We start from the raw sequence: 22,870 nt of genomic DNA, 5'->3' as shown, positions 1-22,870 counted from the left end.
TCTTGCACCTATTTCTTCCTCATTGGCCACACTCGATCAATCAAGCTTTTTTGGTTGACAACCACGTCAACATTTTTATCTTTTTCACTTGCAAACTCATGGAATATCTCTCATCAAATCAAGTTTGTTTTTTTTTGTGCTTTATTATGCTGTCATTATAACCCTTTTTTATTCCAGGGACCCTAGTCTCACTCCAGTATTATTTACCACCAGATAAGTACTATGAACATGGCCGCCAATTATTGATGTCTTAGAGAATAAAGACCAGAGATTTTTTCGTATGAACTGGTCCAAGCTCATGAAAGCAATTGCCTCAGCCAAATAGTGTCTACGGCAACCTATTTTCAACAAACACCTGTTGATCTGACCGTGTAAAGGGGTTTTCCTGATTATCTTTCATCATAGATGGATCGACTATCCAATGTTTAGTCCATAAATGAAAGTCGTGAGGGGCTGTTTCCTGGGCATGGAATTAGAAGAAGACAGATGTAATAAATTTAATATTCCTAGGACGAGGAAAAAGGGGGAAAAAAAAAAAAAAAAAAAGGAATCTGAACATTGGGTCTTCTGTTGCCCATTTTGACCTTGGACCTTTCTTTGAAGCACATGCAATCTGCTCCATTGTTCTCATCGACAGGGTTCTGTTCAAAAGGTCATGAAATTTCCTTCCATTTTCTTCACAATATACTCCAAGTATTTAAATGGAATTGGGTTGTCATATGAAAATTATTTTGGTTCAATTTCAGGTACTTACAATTACAGAGAGACTTTAGTAAGCGAACTTGTCTGCACCTTCTTGACCAGTTTCAACCCCTCGGAAGAGCCACAAGCAAGGGCATATTTAAATCTTGGCTGGACGTATCTGCACCTTGAGGGATTTTAATTTCGAATTTTCAAAGACCATGAGCTGAAAGCTGTTTGAATGCGATGGTCAAATCGAGAGTGTGGTTCATATAAACTCTCTCCTTACAGTTAGAAATGAAGAAGACGGTGATAGAGAGAGCATAAGAGCACATCATTGTCAATATATGTTTGTTTTATGTAACTTTCAAGCCAAAAATTGAGCCAACACCAAATGTCAATACTCAAAGGAAGTGGATTAAATTTTCCCATTGTTTTAACATTTTAAAATTCCTTACATTGAATTTGAAACAGCAACTCTTGTGCTGGATGGGTACCCTGCTAAGGTAATATAACTGGGTCCTCCTCCATAGCCAATGTTTTAGGATTTGTAGACTTTGATTCCTCAATTGGCTAATGCCTTGCAGGCAAGTGATGTGAATTACAGATTTCTGCTGGCCACACATCACCGACAAATCATACAAATTTATCTATCCCATGTTTTAGAGCTTCCTTGTTTGAAATATATTAATTTGAAAATTTTAATACCATTAATGATTACAATCATCCAAAGATAAATATTTAAGAAGGATGATATGGCATTGCATACTCCGTGAAAAATACGATAAAGCTAGTGCTCCCTTATCCTTTTGCCTGAGATGGCTCAAATCATAATCCATTATTCTTATGCCTACCTTTCCTTAAATTAGCGTGACTCCAACACTCGTATCCATCGAGGTGAGGAATGAGGACTCCCTCCTTTTTCCTCATATTAGGAATAGATTTTATGCCTATAGCCCTTCTTTTTAAATTAAACTTCTTTCTCCACACACAAACGCACACAGAGTGACATTGACTTGTGACATGGGTGCTTGTTCTTCCACTCAAAATACAAAGACTCTCAAGGCATATGGTGGAGGACGCGGAGGAGGAGATGGTGTGAAGGCCAAGGCCAGGGTCATCCATGTGGACGGTGATCAGATACAAGAGTTCAAGCAGCCCATCAGAGCGAGAAACATCACCTCCCAGAATCCGGGCTGCTTTATCTGCAACTCGGAGTCCATGTTCATTGGGTCATGCGTGCCCCAGTTACCTGAGGAGGAGCTGTTACAGCCAGGTCAGATTTACTTCCTCATGCCGATTTCTCGGGCCCGCATCCCATTGTCCCTTTCTGACCTGTGTGCTCTCGCCATCAAGGCCAGCTCTACTCTTGGTAAACGATCATCCTTCACTCTCAGATGACTCTGGTACTGTACGGTGTAAGCACAGTTGCCGAGGACGGGCACTGGGTGTCAGAGTCCAGCTGGTTGAAAAGACGGACCCTGATTGGTGAGCGTGCCCACCGAAGATTGGGACCTTAATATCGACAAAATTGTACAATCTCAAGACCGAAGTACAGGTTAAAAGAGGTTTGGGTTGCTTGGCCTGTGGTGTAGAAACCGAAGTCTCAATTATGGGTTTAGAATTCAATGTTTGATGGGGTCCTGTTACAAATCCATTTGATTCATGATTTACTCCTGTTGAAAAATGAAAACGATTATTTGGATAAATTGATCTGATGCAAAAAAACAGAACAAATTACTTAGTGCATTGCTCTCACTGATGGAGCCACTACCCAATTTCCTTTGCAAGCACAGGGGCAAATTCCAAAAAATGAAGACAATTCCCACTTAAAATCAAAAGGTTGCCCCTCAAAACATTCTAATAAAGCATATTTTTCAAAATTTAAAACAAATGGATTATATACTCAGCTAAAGCATAAATGACTTTTACACAAAAATCATCTTCTTTCTATTAAGATTCCACTCCGCCACATATGGGCCTGTGCAGACCCTTTTATGGGGCCTCCAACCGAGCTTATCACTTCTTCACAACCGTGCCCCCTGTCCTTAAAATTGATCAGCTATGCCATTAGCTGCAATAGAGTGAATAATGGCTGAAGCTCTGTAATTTATGGTTTTAAATTTTTATAAATGCTCCCCTAATTAACAGATTTGATGAAAAAAGAAATTCTTCAATCCTACTTATGAGTAGTTTTACATACTATAATGGAAGGTTTAAACTTGATGGAGGTAATATATATATGTAGGAAATCAAATGATTTTAATATATGGATTATATTGGAGATCTTAGAATTGGACTAAGTTAGACAAATCAATCTTGGTGATCTTCTCCATCTAATGAAATTGGGGTTTGCTTGGGAATTGTCGGCTTGGAAATTGTCGGCTTTGTACTTGCCTCTCAAGTATATGCTTCAATAAAAATCACACATAGTTCCTTTCGATTATATGATTCAACAAAAACCACACAATAATAAATTGATCTAATAGAAATCTCAGCCAAAATGCCTTCCTATAACCCAGCAAATAAAAGTATATTACATAATCGGTTTTAGGGGGTGATTACTCAACTATTAAGTGATTTTGGCAATGAATATTCCCATAAACTATTGGGTGAATTCAATAATAGGAATGTTTGCAAAATATTAAATCAAGAACAAGGCAAATCCCCATCTACCACAAAAACTGACTTCTGCCTTGGGTGTGATGACATTACTACATTTTTTGGTTTTTTGGACAAGTCTTTTTCATATGTTCTCTTAGTAATCCAATTCCCCCAACACCAAAAAGCTAACTTTAACCTCTATCAATTTGAGCTGGTGGGCAAATGACCATGCTGCTTATCATTAAAAGCCTGTTCACTGTTCTTAATTCATCAGTAATGCGTTTGGCTTTATCGCACATGCAACTCATTCAAGTTGAGGTTTCCAAAATCGATCTCACTCTCCAAGAACTAACTCAAAAACTGACGAAATAAAAGGGAGAATTCATAGTCAAACAAAATTCACATAGCACGTCTTCATCAGTAACCTAGTCAACATGAAAAATCATCATTTCAGCTTTGGTTTGGAGTCTCTGGTGATGCTGCAAGTAGATTTAGAGCACAACAAAAATGAAGGATTGAAGAAACTATCTGAACCCAAAACCAATCCATTTTCTCTTCATAATCTTAAGCCCTTCCAATCAGCTAGACTGAGGGAATGGGGGTTTAACCATTATAATTATTATTGACAAATTTTAGTGAATCCACCAACCTGCCCTGTCCAGCTCTGACCCCATGTGCTGAGTAAAGACATAATAAGTGAGCATAATCTCCTTACCAATCTAAGTGAACAAGGTCAGGTTCTTTGATAAAGGAGTAACCAGGCTTCCAGATTTTAGGATAAAAGCATTAAAATACACAGAGACACACCATGTCCACCCACCATTCCTAGCAGTACAATCTGATCTTTAACCCACGCTGCACAATTAATTCGATGAAATAAACCCTCCAATTTGTGCAATCGACCTTTATCAAGGACACATTGGTAAAGTCAGCCAACCCAACCCAACCCAACACAACCCAATCTTGTGTATAAATAAGGGACTCCAATCAAACACTTGACCACACCCCATACTAGTCGCAAAAATGATTGAAGGTTTGGTTTCTGTTGCATTTGTGGCTCTAGTCATATCCCACTTCTCAGTCCATGGTGTAGCAAAGAGAGCACCGAATCCAACCCAAGAGTACCTAGACGCGCACAACCAAGCAAGAGCCCAAGTGGGGGTGGGTCCTCTCCAATGGAGTGAGCAGCTGGCCCATGAGACGAGCCTATTGGTTCGTTATCAAAGAGATAACCAAGGTTGCGAATTTGCAAACCTGAAGAGAGGTCAATATGGAGCGAACCAGCTTCGGGTAGGCGGAGGGATAATGAGCCCGCGCCTGGTGGTGGAGTCGTGGGTGGAACAGAAGAAGTACTACAACCATCCTGCCAACTCGTGTGCGCAAAATCATACGTGTGGGTCATACACACAGGTAGTGTGGAGGAAGTCGCTGGAGTTGGGGTGTGCGATGGCTGTATGCGGGAATGTCACTGCCAGTTTGACCGTATGTTTCTACAATCCTCCTGGAAATTACTACGGGCAGAGCCCCTACTAGGAGATAATCATATATATATATATATATATATATATGATCATAGGGGAGAGCCCCTAACTCTCTCCCCTTGGATAGTAACATATTTTAAATAATTCTGTCTTCAAATGCCATGCCATATATATGTATATACATATATGATGGCCAGTTAAACTATATGATTATAGAAGAGAACCCTTATCCTATAATATTGCATGTATACAAATATGTTGGACAAACAAGCCAAAGAATGATAGATAAGCAATAAACTAGCCTAAGGATCATGCTTGTAATGTGCTTCTCTGGTTAGCCTGGTATTCACAAGGTAATTCATAAAAGATTAATGGTCATATATTCTATAATATTTCAACAATCACATGACAACAGTTATGCACTTGGTGATTTTATTTATAATCATTTCATCACAAAATGTTTATCAACTCTTCCATTTTATTTTTTTGACAGTTACTCGATCTTATAATCCATGTGCAATCATGAATTTGTGCAGTGATGTTGTAACAACCTATATCCAATCATGTAAATATTGTTCATTCCAAATTTAAAGGTATTCTCACGGCTTTAAAACACGTCAACATAGTTAAGAGAAACTAACACTTATATAGCGTCAAAAACTTTCACCTCTATCTGATGTATGACATCACAAACACTTCTTCATGCTGACACAACGTCCTTATTGTGTCCAAGTGGATTACGAGTCTAAACAAACAAATACCTCTCACCAGGCCAAACAAACCCTCACACTAAGGTCAAGGATCGGCTTTGATACTATTTATAATTACCTACATTCAACCATGTAAATATTGTCCGCTTTGAACCCAAAAGAGTTTTCACAACTTTAAAACACGTTTATAAATTTAAAAGGAGCTCATACATGTATAGCGTTAGAAACTTTCTCTTCTATCTGATGTGGGACATCATAATCACGCCCCTCCTCCCCCCTCCTCCTCCTCCTCCTCCTCCAACAAATAAAGACATAACATCCTTATTGTATTTCATGGGATTACGAAAACAAACAAACAAACACCTTTCGCGAGATCAAATGTACAAACTCTCACACCAGGGTCGAAAATCGGTTTTGATACTATTTATAATGACTCATACTCAACCATGTAGATATTATCCTTTTTAGACCTAAGGAGCTCTTACGACTTTAAAATGAGTCTACAAAATTAAGAAGAGTCCATACTTATATAGTGTAAGAAATTTTTTCTCCTATCCAATATGGAATATCATATACACCCTACTATGCAGACACAACGTCCTTGTTGTATGACATACACATTCACAATGAATTTTTAAAATATATATTTAAATTCTAATATCTCTTAATTATCCACATTGGATAAAATGTCTATATCTTTTTTCTATCTTACATTGGGGTCATTTTCTTCATATAGAAAATGGAGCATATAACATAAAATTGGAGTGCTTATGTTAAGTGCCTATTTCACTAACATAACACATCACTAAAAAAATATCTTGTTTATACCTTAGACTTATCAATCACACTAATTCAAACACTTTTAAAAACCCCTCAATGATTCATATCTCAATTAAAAAATGTAACCCCAATTTATATACACATTTGTACTCATAATTATATTGAACACAAAGTTAATATGATTGCTAGATTATGAGCTACAAATAGTGGTGTGTTATTAGCATTTTTCCCTAACCACCCATGTTAATCCATTTAGATTTGACCGCTTTCCTAACATGTTATGTTGGACATATTAATCATGATCCTTGGGTTGCATGTTAAAGTAACAACATCTTCCTTACTTTATGATATAGCCCTAGGTTCAAGGGTATAAAGTAGACTTTAAAGTAGTTTATGAGGGCTCGCAAAATGTTGAAGCAAGGATCCGTTCAACCATGCCCTCTAATAGTCACAAATGTGTGTGTGTGTGTGTGTGTGTGTGTGTGTGTGTGTGTGTGTTATAATGAATCTCCCATTAGAATGGGTATGTCATTCTCTAAAGTCGTACAAATCTTATTATCCTAACAATCTCACTACAAGTACTAGAGTCACAACTAAACAACCATAAATCAAACATACTAATATAAGCTTACGTATTGTCGCAACCAACCTAGAGCTCTAATACTACATTGTCATGACTCGAATTTGACTTGTGACCCCAAGTCAAAGGTTTAACCTTAAGGATTACCCTTATCCAAGCTAACAACCATAATAACATGATTTTTCTTAAATAAATTGAAATCTAATTTCAAATAAGTTTATTAAACTACAATTTACCATATGATTATATATATATATACAAATCCATATAATTCAAATTAGCACATACCAAAAAAATTAATATAGGTTAAAACCAATCATTTAAGTTGTTCTTTCACTTTATGGGACTTATTAGAACTCTCCCCAGTTTTCTTGTGGTTCTTATAAACTATATTTACATCTAAAATTTTTTAAGGAAAAACTGGTAAAAAAAAATAGATAATCATCTCCACATTGCAAGGTATACTGTCTTGCACTTAAAAGAGTAAAAAATTTTACATGAATACAATACCATCATATACCAAAAATATAATAATATTACATTTACACTGTATACATTAAATGAAATTTCAACATACAAAATTAAATCAATCTAGATTATCATTTTTTTTAATCATACATATCATATCAAACTTTCTAATTTTATTATACAAAATAAATAAATCATTTTTTTCTTTAATAATATATTTAAACATACAAGTGATGTCATTTCATCAATTTATATAAAAAATTTATCCAAATGCATATATAATGTAAATAGGGTGATGGTCTCTTTTTCACAAATTTAAACTATGCAAAAATAAGAGACAATTATATGCAAATATATAATAAACAAAATAAATACAATTGCATATAATTTAAAAGAGGTAGGGAAGAGATAGTGCAAACACGAGAGTTTATAGTGGTTCGGCACTTCCTTACCTACGTCCACTCTCCTCAACCTCCTAACCGAGTGAGGGTTCCACTATCTTGAAGTTTCAACCAAGCTTCCAATCTCTTTACAATTGGATTATGGTTCCAATTCACCCTCTTGGACTTTTGGCTCCAAGCACCCTTTGCACTTCTCAAGAGTTATCCTACTCTTGAACAACCTCTCAAGTGTTACCCCTCACTTGAGAAAATTCCTCTCAAAGATTTACAAATAAAATGATCTCTCAAAAATCTTAACACAAGAACTTTAAGTTCAAATGATACAAGAAAAACTAGGATTGAATGGTGCACTAAAGATATGCAAGTTTTGGAATAATGATGCACTCAAAAATACTCTTCCAAGGCTCAAATATAATCAAGAAAGATTTTGGAAGGTTTAACTTATGAAACAATGAAGTTTGGAGCCTTTTTATAGAAGAAAAAAGTCAAACTAGCCATTGAGGGTTAGACCGGTTGACTAGCCGTTAGGAAAAGTGACCGTTGGGCCTCAACCGGACCTCAATCGGTTGAGGTTCAACCTTGACCGGGAAGAGAAGGCCACTGGGAGAGAGAGAAACTTTTTGGCCTCCCTCAACCGGTTCTCGACTGGACGAGCACAATCGGTTGACCGGTTGATCCGGTTGAGCCATTTTTTTGGCTCAACACTCAACATTTTTCAACTTAAAACCTTTTAACACAAGTTTGAAAATCATTTAACACAAGATTTTAGTTGAAAACATGAAATCATTCAATTCTTAAGATATTTAAAACAATATTACTCTTGGATGATTTTGGTGCATAAATAAAGAATGAAATGCATGAAAGTCCTAGTGCACCAACAACCTTATAAAGAGATCTTAAGAAGCTTTGGTCTTGAAAAACTCTTCTCTTTGAGGTGGTCTTCTTCTTCATGATTTTTCCTTGGCTTGATTTGTCTTTGGATTGCCACTTTGGAAGTCGTCTTGTCTAATCACACTTGAAATATGATCATTAGTTCTAAACCTTATTTTGTTATCATCAAAATCAAGATTAACCAAACCCTGGTTTCACAATATATATATATATATAAACATGAATACAAAATGAATGCAAAAAAATATTATTACAGAAACTCAACTCAAATAATAATACCTAATAATATAAAACAATTAATTTCCATTGTTTTCAACATTAATATATCACTAATAAATTTCAATTTTATCTTCCTAGCACAATTTATATTTGGGAGAATTATCCAAAAGGGTAGGCTGGGTAGAACAATTACTAGAAAGGGTGGTATCTTTTAATAATTCTTGGAGAGGACTTTAATAGGCTTAATATACCAAAACTGCCCTTTAAATAAAACTTTTAAAATTCAAGCATTTAAAGCACTTCACTTGATTTGTCAATACATTTTATGGTACATGGATCCCACATTTATTGTAATTATTGATATTTAAATTTTAAATCAAAATTTTTTGTTTAACCCTTACAATTATATATAATTTGTTATTGAAATTTACTATTTAAAACAAAAATACTTTTAAAAAATATTTTCAAAATATCATTTATTGTTTTTTTACCTTTTTTATTTTTATTCTAATTTTTAATTTTATGAAGAAAAAAATAAGTTTTATAATTATATAATAAAAATGATGATTTTTTCATATATATATATATAAATTATGTTTTCGTATTAAATTTAAGGAAGATAAAATATTTAATTTTTCATTCAGATTCTCTAAAAAGAATAAAAAAATGATAGAGATTAATCATTTTTTATTTTTATAATAAAATAATTTAAAAAAATTATATGATTTTTTTTTCCTTTGCATAGTTTTTTTTTTTTTTTAATTTTCATATAATTTTTTTTCTCAATGCATTGAGTGGATGATGTTAATATATTTGATATGTTGAATATTAATAAGGTATAAAAGGTGATCCGATCCTCAAGATTATTACTTTTATTATAAAATACAGGCACAACAAAAATATGTTATAATTATAATATAAATACACTTACATTACAATAAAATCTAATTAAGAAATTTATGAAATTTTTTACAAAAATGGTAATTTTGTATGATCATACCATATTTCACAACATACTTATATCATAAATAATTTCTGAAATAAAATGAAATACTAATTTGAATTTACGTAGTTTATATATATATATATACAAAATTATTAAATAATTTCAATACACTAAATAAATATTGTTAATATATTAATACGATGTGTTAATACCAATAGGGTATGAATAAACATTTTTAGAATTATTACTTTTGTAATGAAATATAGGTACGACATAAATGTATTACACTTACAATATAAATACACTATCATTACAACATATTACAACATAATTTAATTTAATTTTATTTAATTTTTTTCATGTGCTATATTACCCAATGAATAATTGTGAGTTATTCCATTTAATTGGTGTGTGTTAGTCAATTGAATATTTATATATTATTAAATTGATGAGTGATAATAAAAAATAATTATTCATTATATTATGATAACAAAGTTTTTAATTGTATGTTTTATCTATAAAACGATATAATAACTTTAGGATATGACTTTTATTTATGAGATATTAAAAAAAAAAATTTTACAAGGTTGTTTAAAAAATCTCAATTTTTTTGAAAAAAAAATAGCAAATTTTTAAACAATCAATTGTTCAAAAGTGACAACAATTTTTTCAAGCTGAAAAATGTATCGTTGATTACCTATTAACTTGTACTTATCATCATGTATGGGTCCCACATCATTTATCAACCTATACTTATCATCATGTATGAACCCCACATAATTGATAATCTTAATTTATTTATAAATAATATAGAAAACATATTTAAGGATAAAATTATCCTTTAAAAGAGTGAGCTTTCATACTCATTATTTTCTCGGCCCACCCTTTTTGGTAATTCTCCCTTTATATTTCTCCTTCATTCACATGAATTGTGTCATTATAATTTCCAATATAATTTTTCACTAAAAAAAATTAAAAATTTATATAATAAAAAATAAATAAGTAAAACAACAACCATACACGTCTGCAAAGCATCATTATACTAAGTAGATATAACTTCCACAAATAATAAGAAAAAAATTCTACCATGAAAGTTTTAGAAACAAACTACCGTATCAAAATCCGAAAATCCAACCGTCCATCCAAAATCTTTTCACTTAGAATGAAATCACGTTTGATTTATAAAACAAATTCTGCAAGATCCACCAACACCTAAACTCTCCTCTTCTTTTTCCCCCTTCTCCAACTCTCCTCTTGTCGTCCACGTGTCCTTCTTACTCTGTCTCCACATATATACATATAAAGGCTTATAATTTCCTTCAATTTTATTTCATCTTATTTTATTTATATCTTTAATTTTTTCATTTGAAAATCAAATTTAATTCCGAAAAATATCACATTATACACCTATAATATTTACCAACTAATTAAATTCTTAGCCCTTTATGGTTATATTAATTTATTTCATACCATTTGTCAATTATTTTTCAACAAATTTAATCTCAACTTAATATCAGTTTAATTCCATTTCATCTTTTGTAATTTCATAAGGTTTAATTCCAACTACAAAAATTGAATTTGACTTTTCTTAGTATTAAACTCAATTAATTTTGAACTATATATTCACTTTCCAATTCTTGAAAATCCAATATCAAATCATTTAATAACTAAATTTCTCTCTAAATTTAATTTTTTTTTCTATTTTTAAAATTTTCACCCTTTAACATGACAAAATTTTCAAATTATTAACTTTTGATTGAATTTTTCAAAATTTCTCTCATTTAACACGTACATCTTCACTATTCTTTTTTATCATTTGATTAATAATTTGAGAAATCTCAAACTCGATATTACAGTCTTGATTTATCAAACCCTTCCTTTGTCCCTGCCCCATCTCCCAAGATCCACCCCTGCTGCAAAACCCATGGTACCTGAAGCAAATCTCCCGCATATCCATAGTTGTCTGGTTTCCCTAGAAGTTGACTTGGGTTTGGTTCAATTTAGGGTGGGAGGGCTGATAGCACAATAGAAGGTAATTATGGAATATTGAGAAAGTCAAGGTGCATTAGCCAGAAAAATGTTGCATTAACGAATAGAATGCATAGAGACTAGTATTACTCCAATTCATTTTGACTGTTTACTCCCGGAAACATGAAGGGATCCGACCATTCTACTAATATTAAATTATTGGCAAATCCAATCCACCAAGCTGCCCAACTCTGCTTCCATGTGCAGAGTTCACGTGGGCACAGTCTCTTAAATCAAAGTCAACAAGGTCACGTGTTCCCTACTCAGAGTGATCTTAGGAAACAGAGCATTAAATTGCAGCTAAAGCATCCATCCCCACCATTACCCTCTGATCCTTCGGTTGTACGATTTACTGATTCCGCTCTGCTCCAATCAGGCCTTTCCTCTTAGACTTGAGCTGCTCCTGAACATCTTAGGGCCTCTCTCTCACCTTGGCCAGTATGCTTGATAATGTCACCGACACCAACCGAGGCCATATTGGTAAAAAGTAAAAACAAACTAACCCAACCCAAGTCTCCAAATAAATAGTGGACTCCAATCCCACACTTGACCACACTGCTTTCAGAAATGGCCCAACAAGTTCTCCTTGCGGTCGCACTGGTGGCTGTAACCATGTGCCATAGCCTTGTCCATAGTGTAGCACGGGTGCCAAGCTCCGTTCCCAACTCGGGCACAGAAGTTCCGGCGGCGCCACCAAACTCAACGGAGGAGTTCCTGGAGGCGCACAACCAAGCAAGAGCTGAAGTTGGGGTTGGCCCTTTCCAGTGGAGTGAGCAGCTGGCCCACGCCACCAGCCTGCTGGTACGCTACCAAAGAGACAAACACGGCTGCCAGTTTGCAAACCTGAGCAATAGCAAGTATGGAGGGAACCAGTTGTGGGCAAGTGGATCAGGAATGACGGCGCGGCTGGCCGTTGAGGAGTGGGTGGGAGAGAAGAAGTATTACAACCATTCTGACAACTCCTGTGTGGCCAATCATGAGTGTGGGGTGTACACACAGGTGGTATGGAGGAAATCGCTGGAGTTGGGGTGTGCCAAAGCTGTGTGCGCGAAGGAAGATGCTAGTTTAACCATATGTTTCTACAATCCTCCTGGAAATGTCATAGGAGAGAGCCCCTACTAGTGCCTCTTTTCTTTAGCCTTCAAATTGAAGTTATATATATTGTAGGCGCTTTTCTTGACGTGATTTTTAAAGCTTTGATTGTCTTGATCATTCCTCATCATCAATACTACAAACTGCAGATAGAGGAGCCTAACAGTTTCCTTGTGACCAAACAAAGCGTTTAGATTTCTGCGTGAGAGATAGGGATGGAGATCCAGAATTATAGTTATCTTCTCCTCCACCAATTGCAAGTGCCTCCTTACAGATCTTTTTCAAGTGGGAGACAAGGATATTTTAAAAAATAGTTTTTGGGTTTTATTGACATTTGAGATATAGATTTTTTTTTTTTAGTAGATTGGGAGGGTGGGATTTTTTTATTTTATTTAGAAAAAATCTTTTTGTGGGTCTTTGTTGATATATAAGAGAAAGCGATTTTGTTTTTAAGTGGATAAAAATACCCTATTTGAAAACAATGGCGCAAAAGGCTTAAAGTGGATTTATAAAAAATAGAAATAAAATTAATTTTAAACGAAATTTTAAAAAAGAAATTCTTTCTAAATGTTTTAAGAAATTTGGAAAAGAATTTAAATTTTAATAGGACAATTTTCGTAAATAATTTTTAATTTAAAATATAAAATCTTTTTAAAAAATTGAAGTTTCCAGAGGCCCAAACCATTTGAAATTCTAATTCTCTATCCCTATAATTTTTCCGCAGTACTTGAGCCAAATGAAATGCTTTCATATGTACTTGTTTAATTCCCCTTTATTTTCTTTTCTTTTTTCAAGACCCACTCAGTCCAACTCTTCTTATAAATGCTCTTTTTGGACTCTAATCTTACTCAAGGCATAGTAACTTTATACACATTGCCTCAGCCCATGGAGAATTATGAACACAGATGGAAGAGGAAAAAGATTGAATTCCCAAAAATACTGTGGGCGGGCGGCCTCATTGTAGGTGCCGTGTAAAAGATTAGGAGAAAGAGGTAAGAAGGATTTGAGTGGTAATACTAATACATGATGAGGGGCATAGGTTGTGTTGTCAACTGTATGGATACGAGTGTCTAACAAACTCTCCTAAAATATTTCAACAACCAGAAGATACGGTTGGGCGCTCATTTCCTTTTGGGACTCTACTTTCTCCTAATCCTTATCAACTCTCTCTCCCCCTTAGCCTACGCACATTGTTGCTTCACAACAACAATCATGAATGCTGATTCTTCCCAAGCTGCCATTGATACCAAGCCGCAGCTGCGGTGGTGGGATTTACTCCGCCCCATCATGGCCCTCGTTGCTCCCTGCTGGGCCTCCTGCTATCCCCCACTCTTCTCCACATGCAAACCTGAAATTTTCACTGTAACTGGAACCATCATATGCTCAATCAATAGCAAAGTGAAGCTCTGCATTCAGGAAGATGTCGACAGCTTCCCTTTGATCATCCTTGATCTTCCTATTAACATGTCCGAGTTAGCGGGTCTAATGCAGTGTGGTACTGCCCGTATCGTTCTCCAGTGTGACCTCGGCTTGGACAGATCGAATGAGCCTTTCTTGAGTGCAGCTACGTGGGCAATGCACTACAATGGACAGAAAATGGGGTATGCCATGAGGAGAGAGGTGACAGGAAAGGATACGCTGCTGTTGGGGACAATGCGGACGATCTCAGCTGGAGCTGGGATATTACCGGGGAAGGAATGTGGTTTGGGGCAGTGCAAGTACCTGAGAGGCCAGTTTGAAAAAGTGGTGGCTTCCAACTATTCTGAGGCCTACCATTTGATCGATCCTTCCGGCTGCTTGGGCCAAGAGTTGAGCATATTCTTTCTGGGGATTTAGCATTTTCATTCTGAATACTGGTCTAACCAAAATGGAAGATACCTCAATTTTGCATAGCACATAGAGCCCTTCCATGATATTTAACAGTAAGTTAGACGATACTTCAATTGCATAGCATGTATAGCAGAATGATTGATTACATTATACAAAATACAAGGTGCAGGTCATGCCATTCTACTCTCCAATTTCTGGTTTCACTACTCTATTTTGTTTGTACAATGGAAAGACAAAAAAACTTTCCAATATTTAAAATCTAAGGAACAATGCAGATGAGGTTGAGTATTAGGGCATTGACCTGTTAGAGCAATCATTTGACCAGTTCTTTTGATATCAGATACCTAAAAGAGAAATTGTGAGGGATCCATTCAATGTTCTTGCGGGATTTCCCTGCTGGACATTTCTTGACACTCTTCCTCAGAGACTCAGGCAGAGACTGTTGGATCATCTCCATGACACCAGCTGGGCACAATTGTGAGTCCTTTGCAAATGACTCGACAACCTTTGGTAAAAGGATTTTGTGGTCTTTGCGCACACCAAAGGTAGCCCGAATATACTCTTCTTTTGCAGATTCCAACTCTTGAAGTACTCTCTTAGGTGTGTAGACACGAACCTGAAAAGGATTAAAAATACAAGTGTTGGCAAAGAAAAAGTAAAGAGTAAATAGGATGTTCTATAGTCATTATTTGAATCTTGCATCCAGTTATGTTGTGTTGCTTGGTTATTTATATTTTGTGTTTAAATTATGTGCCTAAATTTTTACTTGTTTTGGTCCAAAGGAAGAAACCACATTATTGCTGAGAGCAAGGGGTGAAAAAGGAAGAGAGGAGGGCAGCAAATCGATCAACACATCTAATACCCTTACACAGAAACTCCACGAGACACAAGTTGAACACCCAAAAACCGTCTCAATAGCACCTCTGTTGTCATGTTCACAACAGAAAACATTCTTCAGAGCTGGATGGCTCTGATATCATTTAATCTACTAATTTTGCAAAGTTTTAACTTGGCTATTAACTATAATTCTTCCTCTATTGAAAGACATTCAACCACTTTAAAAGACTTGCCTCCAAAAAATATGCCCATTATAAAAGAAAGAGTCTTTGCAGTTTTTTAAGACCACTTCCATGCACAACCTTGTAAAGGCGGTACAGTAAATCCTATTTCTGATCAGATAGAAACTCCTGTTCAAGATTGTAAATTAGCCCTATGTTCGGAAGAAAAGAGGGGTGCTTCACAAACCTCAAATTAGATGTTACCAGAGGTACTAAGGAAAAGTCAAATGTCCCATTGTCCCAGGGTTATTGAATTGATTGTGGTTGCACAGTGTCTTTACTGCTTCAGGATGAGCATATATTAGCGCTCCCTAACATGTTTGAAGCCAGCTCAATACTTGGTTGATTGATGCATCATTATTTCTTCCAATGATTATGCTGATTTCTCTATGCTACAGCATCAACATGAGCAAATACTAGGCCAACAATGCCAATGAACATCCAAACACCACCCAAACATGGATAGTCAATATTTTATCAGCAAACCAGCATTAAGTGAAACTGAAGATGATCGAAGATGATTAGCATAAAGAGTTGACCTAATTCACAAACTAGGATATACAAAGCTAAACCCTTAATTTAGCAGGAAATTATTGATATCCTCGGAATACTGTCAAACAGTCAAGGAAACTATTGAGCAGGAAAAACCAAAAGCATACTGCAGATATTGCAGTACCACGGGTCTCCCCCTAGGGAAGATGAGAGTGTAAAGGATAGATGCAAATGGAAACAAACTTAAATTATAGTTGCATTCTTTCCAATTTTCAAAAGGATTCCTGATCAGATTGGTTATTCAGCAGTTTTGTCAAATCAAGAGGAGTATTCAGTAAGCAATAGAAAACACCAATGCAACATATTCACAAGCACCTAATTATTGAATTAAAGGACCAAGGAACAGATTATAGATAGTGAAGTACCGCTGGGTCAGAATGACTTCCTGAACAGAGTGCAAAATGTAAAAGAGGTTCTGGATGCTCAATCGCATACACTTGCCGTTCATCCCCAGTCTTGAATTTTGTTTTTGAAGAAAGTAACAAGCGAAGCCACTGCAATTAGAAGCATGCTTTATCAGCTCCATTACAAACATGACGTTAGAAAACTGAATAAGAAAGCATATGCATGGTTATTTTTGCTAGATCAATCTGAAAAACCATGGCAAGAGAAATAAATTTGACCCATTCCGGGAAAAAAGAAAAATGGGGAAGCAAAGAATACAACTATACTTTTGTCTAACATGCAAAGAAGATCTCATGTCTGCCCAAGGAAACAGTTGACATGAACAAGATTCATTTTTAAGCCCAGAAGCATTTCATGAACTCGTTCAGATGCAGGGGAATCACATATGTAAGCAAATACACGGCCATACAAAAGATATTAAAGTATACGTTAATATACATAAGAGCTTAAAATCTTGAACTGAGAATAGTGGCATGGGATCCAACCTGTCCTGGACGAGATATTCGACATCCAAGGATGGAATTCTGTATTGTGTCTGCACTTATTGTTTGACCTCCAACATTATAGGCAGCCTGTAATATGCAAGATCATGAGAAAATAAAATCCATACAGAATTTCCTCAATTAAAAGATATCATGGGGGCTCCTTTTACCTTCAATAGTAGAAACACTCTCTTTACATTGGTTTGCGGTATACCATATGCCAAAAATGCCTGTTCAAAGAGTAAGAAGCTCTTATCATTATCATTTCACATTAGAAACTTTTAAACAAGGTATCCCTGCAAATTTCATAGTTTAATCAAGATGGATCATTACATGCATCACCAATGCATTATGTATGTTGATCCAGAACGCTATCTTTTCCTCATGTTTCATCTTCCTCAGATCCACTTCTTCTAATCGAGAAATAAGTGATCTGTAATTGAATAACTCAACAAGCTTATAAGGATGGCAAGCAAACATAGATATCAAATGAATTGTGCTTAGGAGTTAATCATCAATAAGTGATCCCCCTTGGGTGGGGGTGTGGGGGATATCAAAAGGCGCACCTAAAATTTTGTAACATGTGCTCAATAGCTCCCAGTTTCTGATTATCTCTATATATCCATGGCACTTCAACCATAGTACTGTAAGGCCCACTGAACTCTTTAAGTCCTTCAACATGGAAAGGATTATCTAACCGGACATCAAAAGATGAATCTTTCCTGAAGCCTGGACTCCACATATCACAATGATCTTGTGGAGAAAATGCACTTATTGATGACAAAGATGAATTGGGAGATGAGAGGCCATGATGTGTCAGAGGTGGGTCTGCAAGCTTGCAAAATATAGCTGACATGCATTTGATCATATCCTCAGAAATTCTGTTAGGTGTCTCTGGAACATGATCAGAAATACGGGTTCCAAGATGCTCTGCCAGACTGATTACATTTGAAGAAGTATTCTGAGCATACTGTACAGAAGTCACTGGGTTACAATACAGAATAACCATACATCCAAAATACAGCTTCCCATCACCAGCATTTTTCCTATGGTCGTTGTAACAGCTGGTGGGCTGCCAATCACAGCACTCCACATCATGGATCAGAGATATATTGTCATTATTTTAACAAAAATTACTACCATGCTCCTCATTTATTGATAGGAAGAGGATCACATCCCTAGTACTATGATTGGGTGCACCATGATTGGCAGATGTGGAAGAGCCAGACTCCATAACAAGACAATTGCAACTTGCAAGATCATTGTAAGAAACTTGGGTTACCTACCTCCATCATGGACAAAGGCTGGGAATGACAGGCACGTATAGCTTTGGTCAGAGATTCTGCTGGAGGAGAAGTTCTAGTCGGAAAGGCCGATCGCTGTGATAGTGAGGAGTGACAACGATGAACACTGGAATCCAATATCTTCTCTTCACTAATTCCATTGGATTCCTTCCTCGGATTGACATGTGATTGACAACTATGATAAGCTGCTGAATTTTCCCTTTTTGATGTGATATCAGGTCTGCAAGCTTCCAGAGCTCCCCCCCTTGGGAACGTTAAAGGTGATCTTAATCTTGCATCTGTGGCAGAAGGGGATTGTACCAATACTTGTTGATCAAATGCTTTCCGGTACAGTGAAAGAAGATACTGTTCCAAATGCACAACTTCCAATTCTAACACTGCAATTTCCTTAATTAGTTCCATAGCAGGCTGGAGTGCAATAAAAGCAAAGTTAGAATATAACCACAAAGAAATAATGGTGATGAAGCAAAACAAGTCAATACCATAGTTTAAGACTTAAAAAACAAAGATTCATAAACTTCCACACAATCAGACAAACATTCTTTTGTAGCCTATTGAACACAAATATTTCAGGAAAAACACATCAATTTTGATTATTTTATGCTAGTCATAAAAATTGAAAGACTTGGAACAAAAAAGAAATGCATTGAACCATCTAAATAATTCATTATTAAATTCAGGCAAAATAATTTGCCTATCTGTTCCCATAAAATGAACACAAGAACTACCTTGGGCATTGAAATTTCAACTGTAGTATCATGTGAGGAAGATCTATAACCCAGTGCTTTCTCTAGAGCACAACGCACTGCAAATTGGCCTTGCAATCTTTTCTCAAGTTGTAGGATCTGCAATTTTTATTTTTCTTTTAATGATTTAGAAACCATAAATATAAAAACCCGAAATCTGGACCCTTATCACCAGACAACACTTAATTGAACCATGAGCAAGAAATTGGACTGCATTTAAGATAAGTTTAATTCCATACCTCTTGCTTCAAAGAATTTTGCATATCGGTATTAGGGGATTGTTTCTTCTTGGGTTTGACACAGTCTGTCAAGTGTCCCATATCCTGGGACCAGACAAAAAAAGGGTTGAACACTAAGACATTGCTGAAATCATTTTAAGGAAATTCATTCTAAATTACTATGGATATATGTTAAACGGCTGTAAGACTATGGACGACTACATGGATTGATAGAAGAAAAAGAGAGAAAAAGAAAAAGAATAAGAACAAGAAAAGGGAGGGAGAAGGAAGCGTATTAACTCACATTCTGCTCAATTAGATTACATGAGCATAATGTTGGAACTTTTCCCTTTTTTGGTGAATTACACTCGTATGTAAAGGTGGAATTAAGTGATTCTTACCAACTTTAGACAGTGAGAGGCTTCAAGAGAACCATCTAGGTTACCTTCTTCAACTCTTCTCTTATCAGGATAGCTGTCATTGCATAAAACCAAACACAAGAATCAGTTGGGCGAGATGTGAAGTTTTTCATTGCATCTCTTGGCCACTTAAGCAAAAGGTCAAGCTAAAAGATATTTTCTGCAACTTAAGTTTTTAAGAAGGAGAAGAAGCTGAGAGAGGGAAAGTCATCCGTGCACTTTCTTTCCATAAGGAGGCCCTTAAGTTAGTACTTCCCCAAAACCACATCCACAAGGTTTCAAATTACATAATCTACATTGAAAAGCAACTATTTACTGGATTAATTGCAAAAAAATTATCAGAAGACAAAACTTTGAAAACCCAAAAAGAAAAATTCTGCAAATTACAAACAGAGACACAAAAACTTCATGCCTTAAAAAGACTAGATTCAAGAAATTCCAAAATTTCCCCTATTGGAAGCTCTCAAACTTAACCTAAAACTCTAATTTCAGGTTTTTCGTTACTTGGGAGTGGTGACTCACTAAAACTGAGAAAATGGCCTGGCTGTAAAAGTGAAAGCTTTACCTTCCACTTTATTAATGATCCATTTCAGAAGTCCTTCTGGTTCAAGGAACCATCAACTTCAATTGCCAAAAACTGGAAGGAACATATAAGAACGAATAATCTAAGCTCACAAGAAATCAATACCCACCTCTTTGAACGCTTGTGTCTGGGAGCCATTCTTAGTTCCAGCATGCTACTACTGTCACGACCTTCAAAACCCCTCTCCAAGAACATCTGTAATGTCAATAAAATTACCATCATGTAGGAAACAAAACCCATTTCCAAAATCAGAAACAAAAATAATAACAATTATTAAGAACATATACGATCACAGCTAATTTTCTTACCGACACAAGAAAACAAAAGCATTTTGCAAAATGAAAAAACACAAAAACAAAAACAGGGGAAAAGGTGTATCGTGGTAGACTTGAAACAAACAACTGTAAAAATTTCAGGAACAAAGAACAGACCAAAGGACGGGTGCCATGATGGCATCACGGACTTGAAAGCAATGACTATCATTTCAGTAGTATTATCATCATCACACAAAGCCAAAGTATTTTGCAAAACCAACAAAGCATAAACAAAAGCAGAAACCAAAGAACATTTACCGTCAAAACTAGATAGAAACAAAGGATGAATACCCAAATAGAATGTCTCAGAGATGAACAAAACCCAACAGTCCAAACGACCAAATGGGTTTCCCAAAGACTACCACTTAGACTCTAAAACCCCACTTGTCTTCTTGCATTGAAGCAAAACCAGGCCTTCCAGGCAGCACCACAAGGCGATAATTTGCTATCAAGAGGGTCTGAACATGACAGGGCCGGGCTGAAAATGCTTACATAAAACACCACGAAAACGGCTAACAAAAGCTAACCCTTTTGACCAAAGTGTCTTGTGCATGAAGAGACTCACCAAAACTACTGGCTTTTGCAATGGAGGGGCCTTTTGCATTAAAAGATGTTGACGAGTTCGTGGGCTTTTCTTAAGAAAGTTTCATGCTAGTGAGTAGTGATAGCCGTAGACCCCTCAATGTCAAAGTATACAAAAGTGGACAACGGTGGAATCGGGTGGATTAGTCCAACTAGAGATCCCAAATCTAAAGGGACAAATCATGGGAAGATAAGCAGTGGCTATGACTCTCAGCGTTAGGGTTAAAAATATATAATAAACAACAACAACCCAATCCCCACATTCTTTTCTTTTGTTGGGAAGCAAGTGGGAGTTGGTGACCGTCCCGCCAACGTTGTCCCTTACATGGTTAGTAGGGGGATATTAGCTCTGCATCCCTGGATACAAAGAACTGTCCAAAATTAATATACATTTGTATACTAGATCGGATCAATCCAAACTTGTATGACTTGCTAAGTTCTGGTAAATGGTTGTTTTCACAATGTCTTTTCTCCAAATTTATATTTGATCTTTGAATCAGCATTGCACTAGCTAGTTGCAATTATTCACCCTTGTTTAGCTCATGGGCCCGTGTGAGTTTTGTTGCTAAGGGTGAACGGGAATATGATGACAAACTTTCTCCAATCATTTGTACTAGACTTGGCCATTATTAATCTTCGGATATGATAATATTTTTGGAGTTTAGTCCATCTGAGTTCCGCACTGAAATATTTGGGAGTGCCTAAGTGCACAACTGGTTGGACTAATGTCGGTTTAGATATTGCAATCATTGCCCATTATGCGTGAATGGTGTTAAATTGATTAATGTACTTCAAATTGTTGTCATTTTGATCAAATAACAGGTTAGAAAATAATTCAAAACTCAGTTGGGGTCCAAACTGGTTTGATTGTAAGTTCCACTATCACTCCGAAGATCACAACTAGTGAGTCCATCCATCTAAATTAGCAACTCATGAAGCTCCAAGCAATAATCAGAAATGGGTTATGTCTAAATTTGATTTGGAAGCAGGAATCAAGGCCAAGATGAAAGCAGTGTCACCTCAAAAGGGATGAAAGGTGAAGGTGAAAGAAAAAGGAAACATTGGATGCTTAAAAGGAAATAAGGTTTTGTGGGCTTTCTTTTGTCTAAACCCTCTCGAGAAATTAGGAGATGCCCAAATTGTCCTCCAGTATCAAAGGGACTAACGTTTGTCACAGAATCCACAAATAAAATAGGGTAAGGTGCCTTGACCTTTTCCAAGGCAAATACAAAAGAAAAAGATATGAGTGTGGTAAGGTGAGCAGGCCTCTTTTTGTCGTGATATTGACCTACTACTGAAAAAAGCTTCTTTATCACAACCATGAGAGAGAAAGTGAAAATTATAGGAATGCCTTTTCATATTTCAGATGGCAGAAAAGCCCAAAAGCCTGCTGCAAGCATGAGTGACTGAAACTGTGAAAGTATCATAGACCCTAGGAGGAGGAATGGGGGCTGGTTGAGCTACAAATATGGGCGTTTTGTTAAACAATTAAGCTC

The 22,870-nt window shown here is 35.9% G+C and overlaps 5 protein-coding genes across 10 annotated transcripts; 4 read left to right on the top strand and 1 right to left on the bottom strand.

Annotated features, from left to right (window-relative positions):
- The first annotated feature begins 1,704 nt into the window (after nt 1-1,704).
- LOC104878190 (uncharacterized) lies at nt 1,705-2,082 on the top strand. Its single transcript, XM_010648089.1, has one exon. It carries the CDS (start codon nt 1,705-1,707, stop codon nt 2,080-2,082), a length of 378 nt encoding a protein of 125 aa, XP_010646391.1.
- A 1,962-nt stretch (nt 2,083-4,044) lies between these two features.
- Nucleotides 4,045-5,178, top strand: LOC100853447 (STS14 protein-like). The gene has a single exon (XM_010648083.3). The coding sequence runs from the start codon at nt 4,309-4,311 to the stop codon at nt 4,816-4,818; it is 510 nt and encodes a 169-aa protein (XP_010646385.1). The 5' UTR covers nt 4,045-4,308; the 3' UTR covers nt 4,819-5,178.
- A 6,916-nt stretch (nt 5,179-12,094) lies between these two features.
- LOC100245092 (STS14 protein) lies at nt 12,095-12,969 on the top strand. The gene has a single exon (XM_002262708.5). The coding sequence runs from the start codon at nt 12,357-12,359 to the stop codon at nt 12,909-12,911; it is 555 nt and encodes a 184-aa protein (XP_002262744.1). The 5' UTR covers nt 12,095-12,356; the 3' UTR covers nt 12,912-12,969.
- An 846-nt stretch (nt 12,970-13,815) lies between these two features.
- On the top strand, nt 13,816-15,719 carry LOC109122040 (protein MIZU-KUSSEI 1). Of its 2 annotated transcripts, none has more exons than XM_059738411.1 (2): nt 13,816-14,803; nt 15,494-15,719. In XM_059738411.1, the coding sequence occupies exon 1, from the start codon at nt 14,094-14,096 to the stop codon at nt 14,715-14,717; it is 624 nt and encodes a 207-aa protein (XP_059594394.1). In that variant the 5' UTR covers nt 13,816-14,093; the 3' UTR covers nt 14,718-14,803; nt 15,494-15,719. The 2 variants fall into 2 exon arrangements, with proteins under 2 accessions (XP_059594394.1, XP_019073673.2); XM_019218128.2 differs by having other exon boundaries at nt 15,052-15,719.
- On the bottom strand, nt 14,817-21,670 carry LOC100262235 (uncharacterized). 5 transcript variants are annotated; one of them, XM_059738406.1, is made up of 12 exons: nt 21,358-21,666; nt 20,588-20,673; nt 19,878-19,950; nt 19,498-19,581; nt 19,241-19,357; nt 18,495-18,920; nt 17,775-18,178; nt 17,542-17,641; nt 17,379-17,438; nt 17,212-17,298; nt 16,687-16,815; nt 14,817-15,327 (listed from the first exon to the last, which is right to left on the bottom strand). In XM_059738406.1, exons 1-12 carry the CDS (start codon nt 21,394-21,396, stop codon nt 15,025-15,027), a joined length of 1,908 nt encoding a protein of 635 aa, XP_059594389.1. In that variant the 5' UTR covers nt 21,397-21,666; the 3' UTR covers nt 14,817-15,024. The 5 variants fall into 5 exon arrangements, with proteins under 5 accessions (XP_059594389.1, XP_059594390.1, XP_059594391.1 ...); XM_059738407.1 differs by lacking the exon at nt 21,358-21,666 and adding an exon at nt 21,051-21,351; XM_059738408.1 differs by lacking the exon at nt 21,358-21,666 and adding an exon at nt 21,084-21,351.
- Between the last annotated feature and the right edge of the window lie 1,200 nt (nt 21,671-22,870).

The sequence above is a fragment of the Vitis vinifera genome, chromosome 7, assembly GCF_030704535.1.
Source record: "Vitis vinifera cultivar Pinot Noir 40024 chromosome 7, ASM3070453v1".
Classification (NCBI taxonomy): Eukaryota; Viridiplantae; Streptophyta; class Magnoliopsida; order Vitales; family Vitaceae; genus Vitis; species Vitis vinifera.
Note: the sequence above shows the minus strand (reverse complement) of the source record. Positions and strands in the feature narration are given on the sequence as shown.